Source organism: Hypanus sabinus, chromosome 13 (genome assembly GCF_030144855.1).
Source record: "Hypanus sabinus isolate sHypSab1 chromosome 13, sHypSab1.hap1, whole genome shotgun sequence".
NCBI lineage: Eukaryota > Metazoa > Chordata > Chondrichthyes > Myliobatiformes > Dasyatidae > Hypanus > Hypanus sabinus.
In genome coordinates this window covers 31,794,945-31,821,724 of record NC_082718.1, presented here as the reverse complement: position 1 = coordinate 31,821,724, position 26,780 = coordinate 31,794,945, and the positions used below count along the sequence as shown (strand labels likewise).

The following is a 26,780-nucleotide window of genomic DNA, read 5'->3' as shown; positions in this document are numbered from 1 at the left end:
TTGGACAGGCTAGATGCGGGAAGATTGTTTCCGATGTTGGGGAAGTCCAGAACGAGGGGTCACAGTTTAAGGATAAAGGGGAAGCCTTTTAGGACCGAGATGAGGAAAAACTTCTTCACACAGAGAGTGGTGAATCTGTGGCATTCTCTGCCACAGGAAACAGTTGAGGCCGGTACATTGGCTATATTTAAGAGGAAGTTAGATATGGCCCTTGTGGCTAAAGGGATCAGGGGGTATGGAGAGAAAGCAGGTACAGGGTTCTGAGTTGGATGATCAGCCATGATCATACTGAATGGCGGTGCAGGCTCGAAGGGCCGAATGGCCTACTCCTGCACCTATTTTTTATATTTCTATGTTTCTAAAGTAGCCATTGAGTGTACTTTACCATATATGACTTCGAGATTCATTTTGTTGCAGGCGTTACATAAAAGATAAAGAAATACAATAGAATCTGCAAAAAACACAGAAACAAAGACTAACAACCTACGTGTAAAAGAAGACAAACTGTGCAAATAGAAAATAATACTGAGAAAATGAACTGTAAAAAATCCTTGAAAGTGAATCTGTAGATCATAGAATCAGTTCAGAACAGTGGTGAATGATGTTATTCCTCCAGGTTCAACAGCCTGATGGTTGTAGGGTAACAACTGTTCCTGAACCTGGAGGTGTGGGACCTAAGGTTTCTGTATCTCCTCCGGACGGCAGTAGTGAGAAGAGAGTACAGCTTGGCTGGTAGCAGGCTTCGATGATGCTGCTTTCTTGTGGCAGTGCTCCTTGCAAATGTGCTTAATATGGGGAGCACTTTGCCTGTGACGGACTGAGCTGTATCCACCACTTTCTGTTGGCTACTCTGTTCCTTTGGGCATTTGTGGTTCCATGTCGTTGTTCATAAGTGATCAAAGTGGAGCTTACTGTCATCGGCACAAGTCCACGTGTGCACAGGTGCAATGAAGAACTTATTTGCAGCAGCATCACAGGCACACAACATCAGATTAACAGCATTTGCAAGACAAATGGTACACAATTTTTACAAAAAAACAACACAATTAGAACAAATAAAAGTCAATTTTAGTGCAAAGTGATCATAGTCTTGTTGTTCTGGGGTAGTGATGAGGTTTGTGCCAGTTAGTTCAATAACGGAATGGTTGAAGGTTAAGTAGCTGTTCCTGAAGCTGGTGCCTTTGGACTCTAGGCAGGGAGTAACCCATCACGGCCTTTTATGGAGACATCAATGCCAGGAATGGAGAAGTTAATCACAGGCAAAGCCTTCCCACCATTGAGTATATTTGCATGGAACACAGAAACAAGAAAGCAATATCCATCATCAAGGACCCCCACCACCGAGGCCAAGCTCTCTTCTTGCTGCTGTCATCGGGCACAAGGCATGGATAACTTCAGTCACCTCAACTCTGAACAGATTCCACAACCTGCAGACTCACTTTCAAGGACTCAGTCTCAGTATTATTATTTATTTTTATTTGCACAAAAATTCATAAATTCTATTGTATTTCTTTATTTTTTCCAGTATCTGCCTGCAAGCAAATGAATCAATCTCAAGATAGTATATGGTGACGCACATGTAGTTTGGTATTATATTAATTATGACTTTGAAGCTGTTTCAGAAATTATCTGCTTCACTTTTGGAGAAAATTGGTTCTTCAACCCTCTGAGAGCTTCCAACCTTCTCGTCAGAGAGCTTCCGGAGTTTGTTGTTTGAGGAGGACGATGAATGCGACACTGATAGCACAGAGTGTTTCACACTGTGGATTTCAGTTCAAGGTTTCAGCTTTGGTTCCTGCACCTGCCTCTTCAATTCAGCTATTTGGAGAAAATGACATGTCTTGTACGAAAATTAATGCAAGCCTCACTGGTACTGTGAGTGCAAGGATGCTCCTGAGGGTTTCAAAAATTACAGCTCTTTCATGTCACATCTGGTGGAACAATAGGCCAGATTCCACTCCAGAAAAGGCAAAGGCTAACAGAGCTACTAATTGAGCAGCATCTTGCAGAAGACACACACTCGCAGATAAAGGCTGACGTTTCTGTCTCAGCTACCAGATTCAGATTCTGATTCAAGTTTAGTTATCACATGTACATCGCAACATCAGGGACCCCCACCACCCAGAACATGCTCTCTTCTCTCTGATGCCATCAGGAAAAAGGACTCACGCCACCAGGTTCAGGAACAATTATTACCCCTCAACCATCAGGCTCCTGAGGCAAAGAGGATAACTTCACCTGACCCATCACTAAAATGTTCCCACAACCAATGGACTCATTTTCAAGGACTCTTCATCTTATGTTCTCAATATTTATTGCTTATTTATTTATTATTGTTTCTTCTTTTTGCAGTTTGTTGTCTTCTGGTTGAATGCCCTAGTTGGGGGGGGGGGGCTTTCACTGATTCTGTTTTGATTATTATTCTATAGATTTATTGAGTATGTCCACAAGAAAATGAATTTCAGGGTTGCATATGGTGACATATATGTACTTTGATAACAAACTTACTCTGGAACCATACAGTAAAATGAATAATTTGTGTTAACAACCAACACAACATAAGAATGTGCTGGGGGCAGCCTGCAAATGTCACCTGCTATCCTTGAGCCAGTTGGTACATGCTTGTAAGGTGGGTAGGTTAGCAAGTCTATGGATGATACCAGATTGGTGAAATTGTGGACAGTGTAAAGGATTATCACAGAATACACTGAGATATATAGATAAGTTACACATTATGGGCAGATGGTACTTAATCTGGGCAAGTATGAGGTAATTTGGGAGGTCAAATGAAAGAAGAACGCATACAGTTAACAGTACACCCATTAATAGCACTGAGGTACGGAGGGATCTTGGAGTCCATATTTCACTAAAGTGGCTTTGCAAGTGGATAATGTTATGTCCGTAGCCCCCTCCTTTGTGAGAATCGCAAGATCACTTGTTGGGTTGGGAAAAGAGACGTGCAGGCTGACTTGTTTCTCTGGCGATGTAAAGCTACGGGACCAGGCCATTGTCTCTTGGAGACAGATTTGTGGATTGAGATGCTCTGCTACGTGAATGCCCTCGGGCAAAGTGGGCTGGTTGAGGGAGAGATTGCATCACCCCCAACCTGATTGACACCTATGACCCTGCGAGTCAGAATAAAAGAGGGGCTGTAGGAACAACCCCTCAGACGCACCAGAAGAAACGTTAAGTGACCACGTAACAGCGGACGGTCATCGGAAACCAAGCCACGTGCGTTCAATTCCGTGGCTGGAATTGGTGGCTGAAACCACGGAAAACGGCTTTTTAGCTAACAACGGGGAAACTCGCTCCCCTGACTTAACGGATTGGCATCTTAAAAGACTTGGGCAAGTTTAAACGCCTCCCTCTCTTAAACCCAAAACGCTGCAGCCTGAACGAGCTAATGACTTTTATATTTCCATCGGACAATACATTATCCCCTAGACAACGATAGAGTTACGTTTTATTGGTTATGATCATACCTGCGCTTTAGATTTAGTATTGACGATGTATATTATCTGTATGTTTGCTTTAATCTTATTTTTGTGCCCCTTTATCAATAAATACTTTAAAAAATAGTACCATCAGACTTCAACGGACCTCTCTATCTTTGCTGGTAAGTGATCCAGTTACGGGAATTCGTAACAATAAGGTGTTGAAGAATGTGTGCAGCATGCCTGTCTTCATTGGTAGGGGTGTTGATGAAGTCACATGCAGCAGTATAAATAAATCTTTAGTCTGACCGTACAGCATATTGTCTGGAGCTCTGGTCACCTCATTAAAGTAAGCATGTAGAGGGTTTAGACAGGATGCAGAAGAGATTCACCAGGATGCTGTCTGGATTGGAGAGGAAAGTTATCGGGAAAGATTGGATGGACTTGGGTTGTTCTTCTTAGAGCGAGGAGGCTGAGGGGTGACCTGATAGAGGATTTTAAAATGATGAGAAACATAAATGGGGTTGAGGGAATCTGTTCTCCAAGGTAGAAATGTCAAGCACCAGAGAACATACTTCTAAGTGGGGGGGGGGGGGGGATTTAAAGTTGATGTGAGGAGCAGAGGATTTTTACATAGGGAGTGACAGGTACTTGGAATGGGTTACTGGGGTAGTACTGGAATCAGGCAGTTTGGTGGAGTTTTAAAGGCTTTTAAATAGACACATGAATGTGAAGGGAATGGGGGGGATATGGGTTACATAGGAGAAGGACACTTAGTATAAATTGGCATCAAGATTAGCACAATGTTGTGGGCTGAATGGCCTGCCTGGTGTACTGTTCTCTGTTCCAATGAGAGCAGATCTGAGTGAAATTTACTAAATTCTGACAGAGCCAGACATACTGGGTATCAGGAGGATTTTTAACCTTTTGCTTGTGTCCAGGAAAGATTTTACCCCTTGTTTCAGTGTCCAGGAAGGTTTCAGTGTCCAGGGAGAATTCTCAACTTTGTTTCAGTGTCCATGGAGGATTATACCCCTTGTTTCAGTATCCAGAGAGAATTTTACCTCTTGTATCAGCGTCCACAATGAAGGATCACAATGTCAGGAAAGGGAGCAAGCGGAATAGGGTACTGAGAAGGGGAGAACTCTGTTCACCAGAGATAGTGACCCATAAAATCTCTGACCACAAAGGGTCGCCAAACCCCTGACTATATTTAAAGTTCAACATTTATAATCAATTACATATTCTGTATGTCACCATACACAACCGAGATTTGTTTTCTTGTGGGTATACATAGGAAAAGGGGAGAAGGGGAGCTAAAAAGACCCAGAGACGGAATTCAATTCTGAATGGATTTGACAGTGTTTCTGTGGCCACAGAGGTGGGCTCAACTGCAACATTTAATAGAAGTTTGGATAGGTATATAGACAGGAGGGGGCTTGGAGAGATGTGGTTCAGCTGCAGGTAGAAGGGACTAAGCAGACAACGAGGTTGACATGGATGAGGTGGGCCAAGTTTTTTTTTGCTGGTGGGGAGAGGATCGTTGCTTTGCTGCTGCTGATGTGTGGGAGGGAAGGGGGAGCTGGGGGGGGCTTTGGGGTTCTAACATTTAACTATTCATTCTTTGGGGTACTTCTGTTTATATGGATGGTTGCGAAGAAGAAGAATTTCAGGATGTATGCTGTATACATTTCTCTGACATTAAATGTACCTTTGAAACCTCTGAAATGGACTGTTACTGTGCTCTATGACTATGACAAAACAGAATACAGCAGGGTGTGTTGCTTCCCCGCTGTTCAGGGCAAGGACTCCTCTGAGTGACTGCAGGGTCTTCTTGGGGTAAAGTGAACAGCCTATTGTTGTGGTACATATAAATACCAACAACGTAGATTTTCCCCGGTTGCTCTGGTTTCCTTCCCACAGCCCAAAGACGTACTGGTTGGTAGGTTAATTGGTCATTGGTAATTGTCCCCTGATTAGATTAGGGTTAATTGTGTTTGCTGGGCTGGTGCAGCTTGAAGGCCGACTCCATGCTTTGTCGCTAAATAATAAATAAATACTAATCTCTACAGTTTGACAACACTAGGACCATGTTGCCCTAAAATAGACTTTGGGTTCCAATCTCTTTTGGTAAAAATTTTGTATAATTTATGTTTTTTTTTGTGTTTTTCTTCTGAATGTAGTGGATCTGACGCTGTGTGCCGGTGGTGCTGCTGCAAGTACGTTTTCCACTGCACCTGTGCACACATGGACTTGTACATGGACAATAAACCTGACTTCCACATTGAAATAAAAGCTGAACTGACTTTTACATATTAGCTTCCAACATTCATGAAGGATTTCATCTAATCTATACATGAACTTGAGAAGATAGGAGCAGGATTAGGCCAGATGAAGGGACTTGGTCTGAGAAAACGACTGTTATCTCCTCTCCAGAGTCGTTCCCTGACCTTCTGAGATCCACCAGCATTTTTGTGTGCTGCTCCAGAGAGTATAGCTTTGTTATCGGAGAATCTAAATACAATGACTCAACTTACTGACATTGAGAATGAAAGTAAATGAGTCCTAGTGTCAGATGGTAACGTCTAGTGAATGTGTGTTTACAGAACGGTGTTGCTCTTTGCTGACCAGACTGGCTGGTTTAAAAGATAAATAATACAAAGACAACTTACTTCACGCAGAAATACAACACAACTGGTCCTGATTTTTTAGGGAAATCATGCTCTAACACTCTGCGGTCTAACTGCAGCCAGCTGAAATGCGCCCTGGAAGAAAGAAGCACAGGATTAGTACAGTAAGTCAAAGTCAAAAGCAAGTTTATTATCAAAGTACTTATACACATAGTGACTATTTTATTAGTTACCTCCTGTACCTACTGAAGTTGCCACTGAGTGTATGTTCATGGTCTTCTGCTGCTGTAACCCAACCACTTCAAGGTTCAATGTGTTGTATGTTCAGAGATGCTCTTCTGCACACCACTGTTGTAATGTTTGGTTCTTACAACAGTTCAAGTTCAAGTTCCTGTTAGCTTGAACCAGTCTGACCATCCTCCTCTGACCTCTCTCGTGAACAGGGTGTTTTTACCCACAGAACTTCTGCTCATTGGATGTCTTTTTGTTTTTCACACCATTCTCTATAAACTCTAGAGCCTTGTGTGTGAAAATTCCAGGAGATCAGTAGTTTGTGAGATACTCAAACCACCCCGTCTGGCATCAACAACTATTGTCAAAGTCACTTAGGTCACATTTCTTTCGCAATCTGCTGTTCGGTTTGAACAAAAACCGAATCATGTTTTTATGTATGAGTTGAGTTGCTGCCACATGATTGGCTGATAGAAACTCAAATAACCATGTGTTACAACAGTGGTGTGCAGGAGAGTATCTCTGAGCACACAGCATGTTGAACTTTGAGGTGGATGGGCTATAGCAGCAGAAGACCACAAACATACACCCAGTGGCCACTGAGTTCTCTAATGTATGGAACAATCCGTATGGACGTCACAGGAGCAGTTTTGCCCTTTATCTGGGTACATGAGACAACTACCAATCATCAAAATTCTACCCCACAAGCTTGCTCTAGTATTTAGTAAAATCAAACCTGATCTTGTACCTCAAGAACGGCCACACTCAGAATGAGAAGCAGAATCAAGTTTACTGTCACTGACTTATATATCATGGAGTTTGTTGTTTTGTGGCAGCAGTATAATGCAAAGAAATAAAAATGTATAATTATAAAAAATAAGTCACACAAAAAAAGGAATAGTGAGGTAGTGTTCAGGGGTTCAGAAATCTTTTAGTGGAGGGGAAGAAACTATTCCCAGATCATTAAATAAATTTAAAAAAATGATTAGCTTTATTTGTCACATGTACATTGAAATATACAGTGGCATCAACAGCCAACAAAGTTCGAGGATGCGCTGGGGACAGCTTGCAGGTGTCACCGTACTTCTGGCACCAACATAGCATGCCCACAATTTACTAATCCTAACCCATACTGGTTTGGAAGGTGGGAATAAACCGGAGCACCCAGAGGAAACCCATGCGGTCACATTAAATACTCCTTATAGGCAGAGGCGAGAATTGAAACACCAGTTCTGGGCATTGTAAAGCTTTACACTAATCATTACGCCACCACAGTGCCCCCTGGTGGTTTTATGGAGGATTTTTCCTCACAATCTACCGAGCTACGATCTTGCACCTTATTGTTTACTCTAACTGCACTTTCTCTGTAACTAGTACACTTTTATTCTGCTTTGGTATTGTTTTGGGTTGAGACTCTTCATCAGGAATTACTCAGTCCTGATGAATGGTGTCGGCTGAAAACGTTGGCATATTTTCCTCTTCATTTTTCCAGCATTTCCAGCATCTGCAGAGAGCTGTGGACACAACTCAGCACCTCACAGAAACCAGACACAGCCTCTGTCTACGCCTCTCCCTGCCTCAGTGAAGCAGCCAGCATAATCAAAGACCCCACCCACATTGGACATTCTCTCTTCTTCCCTTTTCCATTGGGCAGAACAGATAAAAACTTAAAATAGCAACGCAGACAAAATGCTGGAGGAACTCAGCAGGTCAGGCAGCATCTATGGAGAGGAATAAACAGTGTTTCGGGCCAAGAATCTTCATTGGGACTGGGAAGGAAGGGAGCAGAAACTAGGTATAGAATTAAACACAAGAGATTCTGCAGAAGCTGGAAATCGAGAGCAACACATACAAGATACAGGAGGAACTCAGGAGGTCACACAGCATCAATGGAGGGGAACAAACAGTCAATGTTTCAAGCTGGGACCTTTCATTGGGTCTGATCCAGGATTACGAGTCTTCGTGTGGGGTCTCAGCCCAAAATATCGACTATTCATTCCCCTACATAGATGCTCTCTGACCTGCTGATTTCCTCCAGCATTTTGTGTGTGCTGCTTTGGCTGAATCTGTAGTGTTTAAGGAAAGCATGAGAGCATGTATCAGGCTGAAAGACAGTTTCTACCCCACTGTTATAAGACTAATAAATAGTGCACTAATTCAATAAGATAGACTTTTGACCTCACAATCTACCTCGTCTCAATCTTGCACCTTATTGTCTGCCTGCAATGCACTTTCTCTGTAACTGTTCCTCTTTATTCTGCACTCTGCTATTGTTCTACCTCAGTGCACTGTGTGATGATTTGATCTGCATAAACAATAAGCAAGGTAAGTTTTTTTACACTGTACCTCTGTACATTGGACAACAATAAACCAATTCCAATTCCAATAAATAGTTAGTCTTTTTTCCATACCAGAGGACATAACTTGAGGTGAAAGGGGAAAGGTTAAAGAAGATGCGCAGTGGATGTATTTTCTGTAGAGTGGTGGATGCAGAGTGTAGTCAAGAGTGCCCTTGGAGTATTGTGTGCAGTTCTGGGTGCCCTATTACTCTGGCGGATGTTAAGGCTTTGAAGAGGGTGCAGAAGAGGTTTACCAGGATGCTGCCTAGATTAGAGGGTATGAGCTAGAAGGAACAATTGGACAAACCTGAGTTGTTTTCTTTGGAGTGATACAGGCTGAGAAGTGACCTGATAGTTTATAAGATTTATGAGAGGTGTAGATATAGGAGGTAACAAATATTTTTTCCCCAGGGTCAAAATTTTGACCCTATTATAGGGAGGATGTCGAGACTTTGGAGAGGGTGCAGAAGAGGTTCACCAGTGACTCTATCAAGGCCTTTCACCATTCAATAGGTTTCAAAGAAGTCACCCCTTATTCTTCTGAATTCTAGTGAATACAGGCCCAGAGCCATCACACATTCTTCATATGACAAAACGTTCAACCATGGAATCATTTTTGGGATCTTCCTTTGAACCCTCTCCAGTTTCAGTACATCCTTTTTAAGGGCCCAAAACTGCTCATGATACTCCAAGTGAGGCCACACCAGTGCTTTATAAAGTCTCAAACATTACATCCTTGCTTTTATATTATAATCCTCTTGAAATGAATGCTAACATCACATTTGCCTTCCTCACCACAGACTCAGCCTTCAAATTAACCTTTGGAAATCCTGCACAAGGACTCCCAAGCCCCTTTGCTCCTCAGTTTTTTGTATTTTCTCTCCATCTAGAAAATAGTCAACCTTTTCATTTCTTCTATCAAAGTGCATAACCGTACACCTCCTGACACCGTATTCCATCTGACATTTCTTTGCCCATTCTCCTAATCTGTCTGTCCTTCTGTAGCCTACTTCCTTGAAACTACCTGTCCCTCCACTGACCTTCATATCGTCTGCTAGCTTAGCAACAAAACCATCAATTCCATCATCCAATCATTGACATTTAACGTAAAAAGAATCAGTCCCAACACAGACCACTGTGGAATACCACTAGTCACTGGCAGCCAACCAGAGAAAGACTCACTTTATTCCCACTCTTTGCCTCCTGCCAATTAGCCACTGCTTTACCCTTTCCTGGGCTTGTAGCTTGTTAAGCAGCCTCATGTGTTGCCTTCTGAAAATCCAAACATCACAACATCAACCGATTCTCCTTTGTCTATCCTGATTGTTATTTCTTCAAGGAATTCCAACAGATTTGTCAGGCAAGATTTTCCCTTGAGGAAGTCATGCTGACAATCACCTATTTTATCATGTGCCTCCAAGTATCCTGAGATCTCATCATTAATTATTGACTCCAACATCTTCCCAATCACTGAGGTCAGATTAACTGGCCTAGTTTCCTTTCTTCTGCCTCTCTCACTTCTTGAAGAGGGAGTGACATTTGCAATTTTCTAATCTTTTCGAACCATTCCATAATCCATTGATTCTTAAAAAAACATAGAAATCTACAGCACATTACAGGCCCTCTGGCCCACAATGTTGTGCCGACCATGTAACCTACTCGAGAAGCTGCCTAGAATTTCCTTACCACATAACCTTTATCTAGGTTCCATGTACCTATCTGAGAATCTCTTAAGAGACCCTATTATATCTGCCTCTACCACCTTCACTGACAGTGCATTCCACGCACCCACCACACTATGTAAAAAACTTATTCCTGGTGTCCCCTCGGTATCTATTTCCAAGCACCTTAAAACTACGTCCCCTTGTGTTAGCCATTTCTGCCCTGGGAAAAAGCCTCTGACTATCCACATGATCAAAACCTCATCATCTTATACACCTCTATCAGGTCACCTTTCATCCTCCATTGTTCCAAGGAGAAAAGGCCAAGTTCACTCAACCTATTCTCATAAGGCATTCTGTCCAATCCAGGCAACATCCTTGTAAATCTCCTCTGCACTCTCTCTATAGTATCCTCAACCTTCCTGTAATGAGGTGTCTAGGACTGAACACAATACTCCAAGTGGGGTCTAACTAAGGTCTTATATAGCTGTAACATTACCTCATGGCTCTTGAACTCAATCTCACGGTTGATGAAGGTCAACACACCATACGCCTTCTTAACAACAACTGTCAACCTGCACAGCAGCTTTACTGTCTTGCTGATCCGCCACATTGCCAAGCTTCTTACCATTAATATTATATTCTGTCTTCAAATTTGACCTACCAAAATGAACCACTTCACACTTATCTGGGTTGAACTCCATCTGCCACTTCTCAGCCCAGTTCTGCATCCTATAGATGTCACACTATAACCTTTGAAAACCCTCAAGACTATCCACAACACCCCCAACTTTTGTGTCATCAGCAAACTTACTAACCCACCCTTCAGTTCCAGGTAAGGCGACACTTCACCTGTGAGTCAGCTGGTGTGGTATACTGCATCTGGTGCTCCCGGTGTGGCCTTTTATATATTGGTGAGACCCAACACAGACTGGGAGACCGTTTCGCTGAACACCTATGCTCGGTCCGCCAGAGAAAGCAGGATCTCCCAGTGGCCACACATTTTAATTCCACATCCATTACCATTCTGATATGTCTATCCATGGCCTCCTCTACTGTCAAAATGAATCCAAAGTCAGGTTGGAGGAACAACACCTTATATACCGGCTGGGTAGTCTCCAACATGATGGCATGAACATTGACTTCTCTAACTTCCATTAATGCCCCTCCTCCCCTTCTTACCACATCCCTGACATATTTAATTGTTTGCCTGTTCTCCATCTCCCTCTGGTGCTTCCCCCCCCCCCTTTCTTTTTCCCGAGGCCTCCCGTCCCATGATCCTTTCCCTTCTCCAGCTCAGTATCACTTTCGCCAATCACCTTTCCAGCTCTTAGCTTCATCCCACCCCCTCTGGTCTTCTCCTATCATTTCACATTTCCCCCTTCCCCCACTACTTACAAATCTCTTACTATCTTTCCTTTCAGTTAGTCCTGACGAAGGGTCTCGGCCCGAAACGTCGACAGTGCTTCTCCTTATAGATGCTGCCTGGCCTGCTGCGTTCCACCAGCAATTTGTGTGTGTTGTTGTTTGAATTTCCAGCATCTGCAGATTTCCTCGTGTTAACCCAACCTTCTACTTCTTCCTCCAAGTCATTTATAAAAATCACAAAGAGGAGGGGTCCCTGAACAGATCCCTGCAGAACACCACTAGTCACCGACCTCCATGCAGAATACCAACCATCTACAACCATCCTTTACCTTCTGTGGGCGAGCCAATTCTGGATCCACAAAGCAAGGTCTGCTTGGATCCCATGTCTCCTTAACTTTCTGAATGAACCTCAAATGGGGAACCTTACAAAATGCTTTACTGAGACACTACATCCACTGCTCTACCTTCATCAATGTGTTTTGTTACATCCTCAAAGAATTCAGTCAGGTTCGTAAGGCATGACCTGCCCTTGATGAAGCTATGCTGACTATCCATAATCAGAATACGTCTCTCCAAATGCTCATAAATCCTGCCGCTCAGGATCTTCTCCGACAACTTGCCCACCACTGAAGAAAGACTCACTGGTCTTCCTGAAAGATCATTACTAATGCCACCACAACCTCTTCAGCCACCTCTTTCAGAACCTGAGGTGTACACCATCTGGTCAGGGTGACTTATCTACCTTCAGACTTTCAGTTTCCCAAGAACCTTCTCTCTAGTAATGGTAACTTCAGACACTTCATGACCCCTGACACCTGGAACTTCCACAGTGAAGACTGATGCAAACTACTTATTCAGTTTGTCTGCTATTTCTTTGTCCCCCATTATTGCCTCTCCAGCATTGTTTTCCAACAGTCCAATATCCACTCTCACCTCTCTTTGACGCTTTGTGTATCTGAGGAAACTTCTGGTATCCTCTTTAATATTATTGGCTAGCTTACTTTTGTATTCCACCTTTACTTCCTTAATTTTTTTTAGTTGCCTTCGGATTGTTTTTAAAAGCTTTCAAAGGTTTCCTAACTTCACACTAATTTTTGCTCTATTACATTCCCTCTCTTTGTCATTTATGTTGCTTTTGACTTCTTGTTAGCCACAGTTGTGTCATCTTGCCTTTAGAATACTTCTTGCTCTTTGGGATGTATATATCCTGTGTCTTCTAATTGCTTTCAGAAATTCCAGCCATTGCTGTTCTGCCATCATCCCTGCCAGTGTTATTTTCTAATCAGTTCTGGTCAACTCCTCCCTCATGCCTCTGTAACTCCCTTTACTTCCCTGTAATACTGACACATCTGACTTTAGCTTCTCCTTCGCAAATTTCAGGGTGAATTCGATCATTTAATGATCCCTTGTCCCTACCGGTTAGTAGGTTAATTGTCCTGTAACTAGGTTAGGATTAACCAGGGTTGTGGGGTTGCTGGTGCTGCACAGCTCAAAGGTCTGGAAGGGACTACTCTGTGCTGTATCGCTAAAGAAAATAAATGAATGAAAAAAAAACACAAAATTGCAATGGAGGTACCGAATGTTGCAATTATAAGGCAAATTTTAAAGTCATTACTGCAATTTACATAATTTTCATGCATCATCTGTTTTGTTCGAAACCTCACCCTGAATGTTTTAAACCAATAAAACTTAAAATGATGTATGCTTGTTTCTCTAAAAGCTGTTTCAGTGGTTCATTTGGTTGTTCTCTCGCGCTGACTGGCAGCTGTTTACATTGAAAACACTCACTTTATAAACACAGTTTCAATGCCAAATGTTGTTGTAAAGACTTGAAGGGTGTAGGAGGATTTTAATAAAGCATGTACTGCTGGAATGGAATTGCTTTATTATTGTCACATGTACCAAGATACAGTGAAAAGCTTGTCTTGTATATTGTTCAAAGAGATCAAACACAAGAGTATTAAGGTAGAACAAGGTAAACAATAACAGAATATCGTGTAAAAGTTACCAAAAAAGTGCAATGCCGGTAAACTATAAAGTGAAAGATCATGAAGAGGTGAGGCCTAAAGTCCATGTTATCACTTAAGAGGTCTGTTCAAGAGTCTGATAAAAGTGTCTTTGAGCTTGGTTGTGTGTGCTTTTGTAACTTTGACTGATGGGAGGGGGGAGAAGAGAGAACGTCCAGGGTGGGTGGGGTCTTTGATTATGCTGTCTGCTTTACTGAGGTAACGAGCAGTACAGACAAGAGTCCATGGAGGGCAGGCTGGTTTCCATGATCTGCTGAGTTGTGACCTCAACCTTCTGCAGCTTCTTGTGGCCTTGGGCAGAGCAGTTTCTGTCCTAAGCTATGATGCAACCAGACAGAATGCTCTCAAAGATCCATCGACAAAAATTGATAAGGGTTGATGGAGACATTTTGAATTCCTTTAGCCTCGTGAGGAAGTAGAGACACTGGAGAACTCATCACCCCTCCAGGACGTTAATTGGGACTTTATCCAAAGTAAATTTTATTATCCAAGTACATATATGTCACCACATACAACCCTGGGATTCATTTTCTTGTGGGCATTTTCAGCAAATCTATGGAATAGTAACTATAACGGGATTAATGAAAGATCAACCAGAGTGCAGAAGACAACAAACTGTGATGCTCCTGTACTTTCTACCTGGAGGTAGCAGCGAGAAGAGAGCGTGAGCTGGGTGGAAGGGAGCCTAATGATGGATGCTGCCTTCCTATGACAGTGTTTCATGTAGACGTGCTCAATGATGGGGAGGGCTTTACCGTGATGTACTGGACCATATCCACCATTTCTTGCCAGATTTTCTCTTCAAGGGCATTGATGTTCCCATTCCAGGCTGTGATGCAGACTGTCCACTACTCATTGATACCAGTTTAACAAAGCTGAAGCTGTTTTATACCCTGGAGTGCAGGAGATTTAGGGGTGACCTTATCAAAGTGTATAAGATCATAAATGCACAGACTCTTTTTCCAGGGAACTAAAAACCTCGAGGGCATAGGTTTGAGGTGACAGGGAGCAAGATTTAAAAAGGACATGATGGCAGCACCCAGAGGGTGGTGGGTATGTGAGCTGAGCTGCCAGAACAAGTGGTTGAGGCAGGTATAAGACTCAAATAATATATTCAAAAGACATTTGGATAAGCACATGGATATGAAAGGAGTTCCTATTCGAGCAGCTTAAATCCCTGGGACTGCACATCTCACACAACCTCTCATGATCCCAGAACATATCCTCCACAATCAAGAGACCTGGTCTATGCATGTTCAGACTCACGTCATTCTGCAGATGTGCAGTATAGAGAGCATCCTAACAAGCGACATGGTATGGAAACTGCACTGCAGCGGACAGGGAGACTCTGCAACGGGGAATTAAAACTGCCCGTCACACCAGCCGACCCATCTTCATACATTAAGAAAGGTTCTGGAACAGGGCCAGTAACATCATGAAGAATCCCACCCACCCTGCTCCTGGACTGTTTGTCCCATTCCCAACAGGGAGGAGGCTATGTAGCATCCATGCTTTGACAATGAAACTCAGAAACAGTTACTTTCCACAAGCAGTAAGGCTGATCAACACCTCCACCCACTACCACTGCATCCAAATCAGCCACTTTATCATTTCCTGTCAGAGTCACCTATGTTCATATATTCCAGCACTTTTAGACCATAAAACCATAAGGCATAGGAGCAGAATTAGGCCATCTGGCCTATCGAGTCTGCTCTGCCATTCAATCATGGCTGACCCTTTTTTTTCTCCTCCCCAAACCCAGTTCCCGGCCTTCTCCCCATAACCCTTGATGCCACGTCCAATCAAGAACATATCAAAATTTGCTTTAAATACACCCAACGTCCTGGCCTCCACAGCTGCATGTGGCAACAAATTTCACAAATTCAGCACCCTTTAGCTAAATAAATTTCTCCGCATCTCTGTCTTGAAAGGGCGCCCCTCTATCCTGAGGCTGTGCCCTCTTGTCCTAGACTCCACCACCATGGGAACCATCACTTCCACATCTACTCTGTCTAGGTCTTCAACATTCAAAAGGTTTCAATGAGCTCCCCTCTCAGCCTTCTGAATTCCAGTGAGTACAGACCCAGAGCCATCAAACGTTCCTCATATGATAACCCTTTCATTCCTGGAATCATCCTTGTGAAATTTATGGACACACAATCAGTCAATATTGTTGCTATTCCTCTCCGTGCCTGGTGGTGCACTGGGTGGCAACCTTGCCGTTTCTTTAACGTTTTTGTCTGTTTTTTACGAGGCCGATTTGCTCGCTCGACACTCAACCCAGCACGGATGGAAAGCATGCAAGGAACCGGCCGGATTCGAACCTGGGACCACTCTCCTCAAAATCAGTGTGGATGCCACTACACCATCAGTCAGCAATCAGTCCATATACACAAGCTAATCTTTTGCATATGTGGCCACACTCAATAGTTACTTTTACATTGTGCTCTACAGGATCGCTTTTATATTTACATTTCTTGTGTTTTTTGAAGCTGCATTGGATCTGGAGTAACAATGATTTTGTTCTCCTTTACACTAATATACTGAAGAATGACAATAAACAATCTTGAATCTTGAGAGAGGTACATGCTAAACATGGGCAGATAGGATGAGCTTGCATGGATGAGCTGGGCCGAAGGGCCTGTTTCCATACTGTAACACTCCCTCGCTATTACTCTCTCAACCACCTCTGGCTGAAACAAGTTGACTGAGAAACTGTTGGTGACATCCTGTACACAGAGTACATCATAGGTAAAGTCTTCCCCTCAGCTGAGCACATCTACAAAGAGCCCTGTTGCAGGAAATCATCATCCATCATTATGGACCCCACTATCCAGAGCACGCTCTCTTCTCACTGCTGCCATCAGGAAGGCACACAAGAGCCTCAGGACCCTCACCACCAGGATCAGGAACAGTTATTACCGTTCAACCTTCAGGCTCTTGAACCAGAGTGGGTAACTTCACTTACTTCAACACTGAACTGATTTCACAACCTTTGGACTCACTTTCAAGTTCCCAATATTATTTACTACTTATGTACTTATTATTATTATTTTGTTTTTCTTTTTGTATTTGCACAGTTTGTTTTCTTTCGTACACTGGTTGGTTGTCTGTCTTTCTGTGTAGTTTTTCATTGATCTTTGTTTTACTGTGAATGTCTGAAAGGAAATGAATCTCAGGGTAGCAGATGGTGACATATATGTTCTTTGATAATAAATTTATTTTGAACTTTTGAACTTTGGGAGCCACTCCTCATCTTTCACACTTCACATCAATGCACTGTATTTGAAGTCAGGTTTTGGATAGAATTCCTCTGACAGTTTTGTGAGATATGCTGGCATTGCAAGTCCCACTTGTTCTCTATTTTATCTTTTGTGATTTTAATTACTCTCTTCAGATGTAAAATTAATAATAGATAGTGTTTTTTTTCTCTCTGAAAAGTGCTTGATTAGAGGAACCGCTCCTGAGCAGTGGAGTATTCATCTATAAAAAGTTGAGAGGTAATTATGTGAGGATTCCTACGAGAGCATTTCCTTCTGCAATTCACTCTGATAGTTCCTGCGTTCCACAGCTTTACCAGCCTCACTACACAGGAGATAAACGGTGGCCTCGTATCTCCTTCCACACATCAATGTTTTCCCAATCCTGACAGCCAGATCCCTCTGCCAGGTTTTCTAACACAATTACAGACAAGTCCATGGTAGTGCAGGAGGTGGTCAGTGGGTGATTGGAGGAACGTATGGGGGGGGGGGGGGTGGGGGATGTCAGAAACAAGTCTATGAGAGAGAGAGTGATAGGTGTGTGGAACACAGTTAGGAATGGTGGTAGAGGCACTTACGTACATGAGGGACATTTAAGAAGCTCTTAGATAGGCACATGGATGACAGAAAAATGGAGGGCTATGAGGAGAAAAGGGTTAGATTGATCTGGGAGTAGGTTAAAAGCTCGGCACGTCATTGTGGGTTGAAGGGCCTATACTGTGCTGTAATGGTCTGTGTTCTGTGAAACATGTGTCAACTCATCCACAAACGTCAGCAGGCCCAAAGGACAGTGCAAAATGGGTCCTCTCCTCAGTCTTGGAGTACCATTAGAGAACAGGGTAGGTCAACACTGCCCTATCATTTGTTAAGATCACAGCTGTTAAGTTCTTTTGCCTCGGTACTTCTTATACAGAAGAGCACAGCACTGGAAAGGTTGTTGGGTCCACGATGTTGTGCTAATCTTGATGCTGACTTAGACTCCTGTGTATCATCCACCTTCCTCGATTCCCTTCATATTCTTAAGTCTATTTATTTAAGGTGGTAGGGTGGAGATACGTCTCTACCAAAGGAGGTGTAAGGCGCTCCTTTCCTCTGCTGGCCTGCAGGTCATCTTTGGGCAAGGTGTAGCACCTGCTTAACCCCTTGACCAGGGACACGTGAAGCCATGGGAGCAGGTGGTGGATGGTCGTATGAGCAGCTGGTGCATATCACAAGTCCTGGTTATGCGATCACTGACAGCAGGCAGACAGTCTCTGAAGAGTATTGATAAAGACACTGCTCAGAAGAAGGCAATGGCAAACCACTTCTGTAGAAAAATATGCCAAGAACAATCATGGTCACAATGATCGTCATATGACGTGGGGCATAATGATGATGATGATTTAAAAGCCTCTTAGACTCCACCAGACAGCCTACTTCCACTACTACCCCCAGTAACCAATTCCAGGCACTTGTGTAAAAAACAACTTGCCCCTCACATCGTCTTTAAACTTCCCTTCTCTAACCTTAAAGGTATGTCTTCTGGTGTTTGATATTTCAACCCTGGAGAAAAGATTCTGAATGCTTATCCTATCTATGCCTTTCATCATTTTGAAAACCACTATCTCCCCTCAACCTCTGGTGCTGCAGAGAAAACAACCCAAATTTGTCCAACCTCTCCTCATAGCACTGCTCTCTAATCTAGTCAGTATTCTAGTAAACCTCTTCTGCACTCTCTCCACAATCTCCACTTCCTTCCTATAATATGGCGACCAGGACTGTATGCAATACTCCAAGGGCACACAGACTACACGTTCTGTCGGCACTCATCACACTTTGCAGAAAAGACATGCCCTGAACTTCTCCTTTAACCTTTCCTTGTTCTCCTCAAGCTACATTCTCTGGTACGTAAAAGACTCCAACTACTTACTGGAATTTATTATAGTGACATGTTCTCTGAGGATCATCACCTTGTAGTGGTGGAGGGGCTTGCTGAGTTTCCAAGATACCGAGAGCAATGTTGTCTGGCGTTTAGCTCCTGCTGGGTTGCCCATAGCAGTAAGGTCAAGGGGGAAGCTCTAGATAAAGAGCAATTCAACCAAAACCTCAACAGTGGAGTTGGTGGAAGACGATGACACATCACAATGGCAGTGAAGGCGGAGGAAGGCTGCAGCAGTGAGGCAATCTTGCAATGCATGCCACTGGACCGATTCTAATCTGTCCAGGACTGTATAGTGGCTTGAGCCTCCTCTCGTTAAACAAAGTCAAGCAGACAGACAGACATACTTTATTGATCCCGAGGGAAATTGGGTTTAGTTACAGCCGCACCAACCAAGAACAGTGAAGAAATATCGCAATATAAAACCATAAATAATAAGTTAATCATGCCAAGTGGAAATAAGTCCAGGACCAGCCTATTGGCATTCTCCATTAAGGGATTCCACCATAACGTGCCAGATTAATTCCTGTGGCAAAAGGGGGCAGGATTGTGCCTAGATCGGCCTCTGCAGCCATCTGAAGACCCACCAATACACAATCCCTTAGAAGAACATCATACTCAACTCAAAGGATCACTTTGCAATTATTGTCACATCCACCGGGATACAGTGGAAAGCTTGTCTTGCATACTGTTCATACAGATCAGGTCATTACACAGAGCATTAAGGTAAAACAATAACAGAACGCAGAATAAAGTGTGCTATATGTGAGTTGTGACTCTGCGGTCCCAGTCTGTCTCACTATATTTCGCTATGTACTATAGTAACAGCTGACCCTTGTTGGTTGAGAAGTGTCTTGTACCACGAAACAGATCATGTCTCCTTTACTTTAACTCCCACGGGTAAAGTTTTTAACATAATTTCCACGATGCCATTTCAAATAACAGCTTCTACTGTATGACATCGAAATTAGGTTTTATAAATATTTATTTAATGTGCTAAGTATATTGACATAAACTATATAGTATTCTGCTTGACAAACAGCTTGGCAGAAGCAATTAAAGTTTTTCAAGAATGCTTTGAAAGCATTTTACATAAACATACAGTATATTGCACTTGTTTTTTGGCTAGTACATCTGGATAATGACAATGAAGGCTCTCATTGTGGGAACAGAGAGAGAGATGCATTATAACTGATCAAATAATAGCTGAACCCTTATCACTGAAACCTACTGTATATCTATTGTCAGACAGTGATTTCGAGGCCTCTTAGGCTGGGTCTTATGGCAAACCATTGTGAATCAAATAAAGTCAACTTATTTGAGGAAACATGGAAGACAAACAGAACCTATGTTGTAACTACAGCATCTTCTACTGATTAGAGCAGGCAGTTTGAAGGCACAATGTAATGAGTATGAGTATTGACAAAAAATGATGTGCATGAAATCTCTTCAGTTACTTAGCAATGCTGTCACTGGGTATGCAGAGCTGAACCATAGACACTGTAAGGCCTGAAGTTTAATAGCATCAATGCACAATACTGCTGAAGGAGGTTCTTTAGATCACTTTCAAACACCAATGTTGGGATCAATCCTCTGCCTTTTCCTTAAATGCTTGCAAGGTCCTTATTATTGCTCTATTGCCCTCTTGAACCACAAACCCCCAGCTCAGTGAGTTGCTGCCACATGGTTGGCTGATAAGATATTTGGATTAATGAGGTATACCGGTGTACCTAATAAAGTGTCCTCTGAGTGCAATCCCTGGAGCCGGTTCAACATTCGGCCAGATTCTGCCTGATGTGAGATCTGACTTTTACCCTTTACTCCTTTCCCCAAATCCTGTAACACCTCTGCTTAACAGAAAGCTATCTATCTGTCTTTGACTTTAGTGCCTCTAATAACCTGATTACAGAGATGGGAATAGACTGCAGAGGCTCCACGTAAAAAAAACCCAGCAATAAATGTCAACATTAATCTCCAATAACATCAACAGTAAGTGTGTGCAAACACCCATTCCGAGTGAGGGTTTTAATAAAGTATGCAAAGAGCAAAGAGGTTAACAGAATTAGACCCCGTAAGCCGCCAAAGTCCAGAAACTTATTGATTACTCAATATAGTTTTATTCTGTTAAATTGATTGTGAAATTCATTTGCACCAGCCAACAGAATCAATTTCAGCCTTACATTTTAGCTCTACTATGGACATACTTCCCTTTCAAATCTGCGGAACTCAGTCTGAGGTTCCTCCTTTGCTGTGAGCTGGAGGGGAGTTGGTATGTCACCAAAGTCTCTGACAGGTTTCTATGAACATACGAGATCATTTTGACTAGTTGCGTCATTGTCTGGTGTGGAGGCTCCAATGCTCAGGATCTCAAGAGGCTGAAGAGTGTTGTAGACTCAGCAAGCTCCATCATAGCTACGAGCCTCCCCGCCATTGAGGAAATTATAAGACCATAAGACACAGGAACAGAATTAGGCCATTTGGCCCATCATATCTGCTCCACCATTCCATCATTGCTGACGATTTATTTTCTTTCTTAACCCCATTCTCCTGCCTTCTCCCTGTAACCTTTGACACGCTGACTAATCAAGAACCTATCAATCTCCGCTTTAAATTTTCCCAATGACTTGGCCTTCACAGCCGTCTTTGGCCATGAATTCCACACATTCACCACCCTGAGGCAAAAGGAATTCCTCCTCATCTCTGTTCTAAAGGGACATCCCTCCATTCTGAGGCTGTGTTCTCTGGTCCTAGACTCCCCCACTATAGGAAACATTCTCTCTACATCCACCCTATCTAGGCCTTTCAATATTCGATAGGTTTCAATGGGATCCCGCAAGTACAGGCCCAGAGCCTTAAATGTTCCTCATACATTAACCCTTTCATTCCTGGGATCATTCTTGTAAACCTTTGGGGCCTCTCCAATGCCGGCACATCCTTTCTTATACTTGGGGCCATGGAGAGTGGATCTTTGGAGCCTCAGTTCCAAGGAATGGAGAACTAGCAGCTGTGTTCAACCATGCCAGGTTTCACTGGGGATCCTGGAGGTGCAGATCCTGAAGGACTGCACCTTTCTGGTGTAAACCAGCCTTTACTGTGGGGGACACCAACAAAAACATTAGCAACCTAGAAATGAGTCCAATCTGATTTCTAGGCACACAGGAGCTATCCATGTCTGGTTCAGAAGCCAGCAGGTACCACATGCCAGCAGTCATGCCTTTAAGCTTTGAACTCACACACACGGGAGTTGAAAGTTTTGAACGTAGAAGAATGAGAGGCAACCTAATGGAAGCTTTTAAAGCTATGAACGACCATTAAAGACTGTTACCATCCACACTGTCCCCAGCATAGGGAGTTCCAAAACTAGGGGCACTGGTTTAGGATGAGGGGAAAAGATTTAAAAAGGCCCTGAGGGGAAAAGTTCTCACGCATATGGCATGAGCTGCCAGAAGTAACAGTTGAGGCGGGTACAATACTATCATTTATAAGCACTTGGACAGGTTCTTGGAGGGGCAGGGCTTGGAGTAGGTGGGTCAACCACAGGAAATTGGCACTAGCTGGGTGAAGTACCGTGGCCAGCATGCACTGGATGGGCCCAAGAGCTTTCATCCACTCTGTATCGTTCATCTATAAGTCTGAATATTATCACAAGGAATCACTGGAATATGTTCATCCTCTGTACTCTAATATTTGCATTTTTTCAAGAAGACAAAATGAGCAAGTTACATCGATGAATTTTCCATGATCACACGTCCATCCCATTGGAGACGACCACATAAATGATCCCATTATATGGTCCAGTGGGTGACTTTACAACTTAGAAATGGACATTAAATACAATTAGAGTGACATTACATGTGCATTAGATGGACATTACAATGGCATTAGATGTGCATCATGATGATATTAGATGGACTTTAAATAGACGTAAGATAGCCATTACAATGACCAGAGATGGACTTTATGATGACATTATTTGGATATGAGTTGACATTAGATATAACATTGAAGGCCCTAAAATAACCAAACATTAAGGCTCACATTCCTACAGCATGATCTCAGTCCACACTGATGACATCTTCACTCTCTGTCACCTGCTTATCGCAGGTACCATGAAAGATGGATCCGTGGAAACTCTGGGTAGGCGGAATTGGAGTACTTACGTTTCATCTGTAAATGCTATCCCAAAGTATTCCTTCTCCTTCAGGCTGAAGTGCGATGCCACCAAGTCGAGCAGCTCCTTTGCCAGGAGCTTGGGCTAGAAAAAAAACACAAACCATTAGCAGGGTTGCCATCAGCTGGACAAGGGCAACATCCCATGCATAAACAATTTACAGGCCATGCCGCTCAGGGACTTGGGCTATATTATTTGTTTAGTGACTATATGTTTTCCTGCTATCATAGCTTTATATGCTACGTGCTTTTGGTACTGCGTTTTGTACTTTGGCCCTGGAGGAAGGCTGTTTCGTTTGGCTGTATTCATGTACGGCTGAATAACAATCAAAACTGAACTTGTACTTGATGAATGGTCTTGGCCAGAATTGTTGCCTGTTTATCCCTTTCCATAGATGCTGCCTAACCTGTGTGCGTTGCTCTGGATTTCCAGCATCTGCAGAATCTATCATGTTTACAAAGAGGCTTCCTGTCCAGTCACATACATTAAGGGCTTCTATTAATGGAAGAAATATGAACATGTTACAAAAATTCCAGTTATCAGTTCTGAATGGGACTTTACCTAAAGATAACAGCGCTGTCTGTCCAAAGCAACACGCACAAAGTGCTGGAGGAACTCAGCTGGTCAGGCAGTATCTATGGAGGGGAATAAACAGTAGACATTTCGGGCTAAGACACTTCATTAGGATTGAACAGGAAGGGAGAAAGAAGCCAGGTGAAGAAGGTGGGAGATGAGAAAGAATATAAGCACAAAGGTGGGGATAGGTGTAGCCATCTCTATGATCACCACTTTGCACTAAAATTGATTTTTATTTTGTTCTTATTCTGTTCTTTCCTGTAAAAAGGTAATGCCTCAAAAAATTGTTATCCATCATTAAGGACCCCCATCATCCAGGACATGCCCTCTTCTCATTGCTACCATCAAGGAGGAAGTACAGGAGCCTGAAGGCACACAATCAACGTTTCAGGAACAGCTTCTTTTCCTCTGTCATCGGATTTCTGAACGGACAATGACTCGATGAACACTAACTCAGTACTATTCTCCCTTCTTTTTGCACTAATTATTTAACTTATTTTAAAAATATACTTCTTATTGAAATTTTTATTACATATTGAAATGTACTGCTTCCACAAAACAACAAATTTCATGACATATTCCAGTAATATTAAACCTGATTCTGATTTTGATAAATAGATAATATATGCTTAATTCATGCTTTCTTGTGAATGCTGCTTATCTGGTTCTCTGTGCCAGTGATGTTGCTGCAAGTTTCTCATTGCATCTTTGCACACATGGATTCGTGCAGATGGCAATAAACTCAAGTTTGACTTTGAACTGCTTTTATATCATATTGCCCTTGGAAGTAACTTGTTATATGTAAATAGGCTACTGTAGTTCCCACAAATATGGGTCAAAAAGTATATAATTTATTATAAAGTACTTATATTTTATAAAGAATTATAAACAACTTTATGAATGGTTATAAAGGTTGTCCTGGGGCCAAGAAAGATGCTATGCATAGTGCTGTGTAAAAGTCTTAGGCACATAAGACTCTTACAGAAGCACATACAGAGCCCGTAAAAAGTATTCACCCCACTTGGAAGTTTCCCATGTTTTACAACATTGAATCATAGTGGATTTAATATGGCTTAAGAGATCTAAATTAATTACAAATATAAAACATAAAATAATGATTGCAAAAGTATTCAATCCCTTTAATGTGACACACCAAATTATCACTGGTGCAGCCAATTGGTTTTAGAAGTCACATAATTAGTTATGTGGAGGTCTGATTTTGGAGGCCTGTGTGCAGTCAAGGTGTTTCAATTGACTGTAGTAAAAATACACCTGAATTTGGAAGGTTCAACTGCTACTGAGTCAGTATCCTGGCAAAAACTACACCCTGAACACAACAGAACACTCCAAGCAACTCCGTAAAAGCACAAGCCAGGAGATGGATACAAGAAGCAAACACGAGGAAATCTGCAGATGCTGGAAATTCAAGCAATGCACACAAAATGCTGGTGGAATGCAGCAGGCCAGGCAGCATCTATAGGGGGAAGCACTGTCGAAGTTTCGGGCTGAGACCCTTCGTCAGGACTAACTGAAAGGAAAGATAGTAAGAGATTTGGAAGTAGGAGGGGGAGGGGGAAATGAGAAATGATAGAAGACTGGAGAGGGTGGGGTGAAGCTGGGAGCTGGAAAGGTGACTGGCAAAAGGGAAATGGAGCTGGAGAAGGGAAAGGATCATGGGATGGGAGGCCTAGGGAGAAAGAAAGGAGAAGGGGAGCACCAGAGGGAGATGGAGAATAGGCAGAGTGATGGGCAGAGAGAGAGAAAAAAAAGAGGAAGGGGGGAAATAACTAAATATATCAGGGATGGGGTAAGAAGGGGAGGAGGGGCATTAACAGAAGTTACAGAAGTCAATGTTCATGCCATCGTTGGAGGCTACCCAGATGGTATATAAGGTGTTGTTCCTCCAACCTGAGTGTGGCTTCATCTTGACAGTAGAGGAGGCCATGGATAGACATATCAGAATGGGAATAGGACGTGGAATTAAAATGTGTGGCCACTGGGAGATCCTGCTTTCTCTGGCGGAAAGCCCTGATATATTTAGTTTTATCCCCCCTCCCCCCTTTTTTCCCTCTCCCTCTGTCCATCACTCTGCCTGCTCTCCATCTTCCTCTGGTGCTCCCCTCTCCCTTTCTTTCTCCCTAAGCCTCCACGAGCATCTTGTGGATGGATACAAGAAAATGTCTATTTCACTGAATATCCTTTGGAGTACAGTTAAATCAATTATTAAAAAATGGAAATGATATGGCACAGCTGTAAATCTGTCTAGAGCAGGCCTTCCTCAAAAACTGAGTGACTGTGCAAGAAGGGGACTAGTGAGGGAGGCCACCAAGAGACCTGTGACAACTCTGGAGGAGTTACAAGCTTCAGTGGCTGAGATGGGAGAGACTGTGCATACAACTGTTGCCCAGGTACTTCACCAGTCACAGCTTTATGGGAGAGTGGCAAAGAGAAATCTCAGCTAGAGTTTGCCAGAAAGCACATGGGAGACTCTTAAGTCAGCTGGAAGAAGGTTCTCTGGTCTGATGAAACCAAAATTGAGCTTTCTAGCCATCAGACTAAACACTATGTTTGGTGTAAGCCGAACACTGTACATCATCAAAAACATACTATCCATAATGTGAAGCATGGTGGTGGCTGCATCATGCTGTGGGGATGTTTCTCTGCAGCAGATCTGGAAGGCTTGTGAAGGTAGAGGGTAAAATGAATACAGCAAAATACAGGAAAATCTGGTGTAGTCTGCAAGAGAACTGTGGCTCAGGAAAAGATTTGTTTTTCAGCAAGACAATGACCCCAAGCATAAAGCCAAAGCTACAGAGGAATGGCTTAAAAATAACAAAGTTAATGTCCTAGAGCGGCCAAGTCAGAGTCCAGACCTCAATCCAATTAAGAATTTGTGGCTGGACTTGAAAAGGGCTGTTCACTCAAGATCCCCATGCAATCTGACAGAGCTTAAGCAGTTAAGTAAATAATATTGGGGAAAAATTGAAGTGTCCAGATGTGCAAAGCCAAGAGAGACCTATCCACATTGACTCACAAGATCACAAGACAAAGGAGCAGAAGTAGACCATTCAGCCCATCGAGTCTGCTCCGCCACTCCACCATGAGCTAAACTATTCTCCCATCTAGTTCCAATTTCCAGTTTTTCCCCCATATCCCTCACATTCC

General features: G+C 42.8%; 1 protein-coding gene across 2 annotated transcripts in view; it reads right to left on the bottom strand.

The window, feature by feature from the left end:
* Window positions 1–26,780, bottom strand: part of frmd4a (FERM domain containing 4A) — a 359,939-nt gene that overhangs the window by 164,158 nt on the left and 169,001 nt on the right. For both annotated transcript variants that reach the window (XM_059987419.1, XM_059987418.1), the window contains exons 3-4: window positions 23,029–23,123; window positions 6,107–6,199 (exon numbers count right to left, since the gene is read on the bottom strand). In XM_059987419.1, coding sequence (XP_059843402.1) covers window positions 6,107–6,199; window positions 23,029–23,123 — 188 coding nt within the window. The remainder of the gene's footprint in view (window positions 1–6,106; window positions 6,200–23,028; window positions 23,124–26,780) is intronic.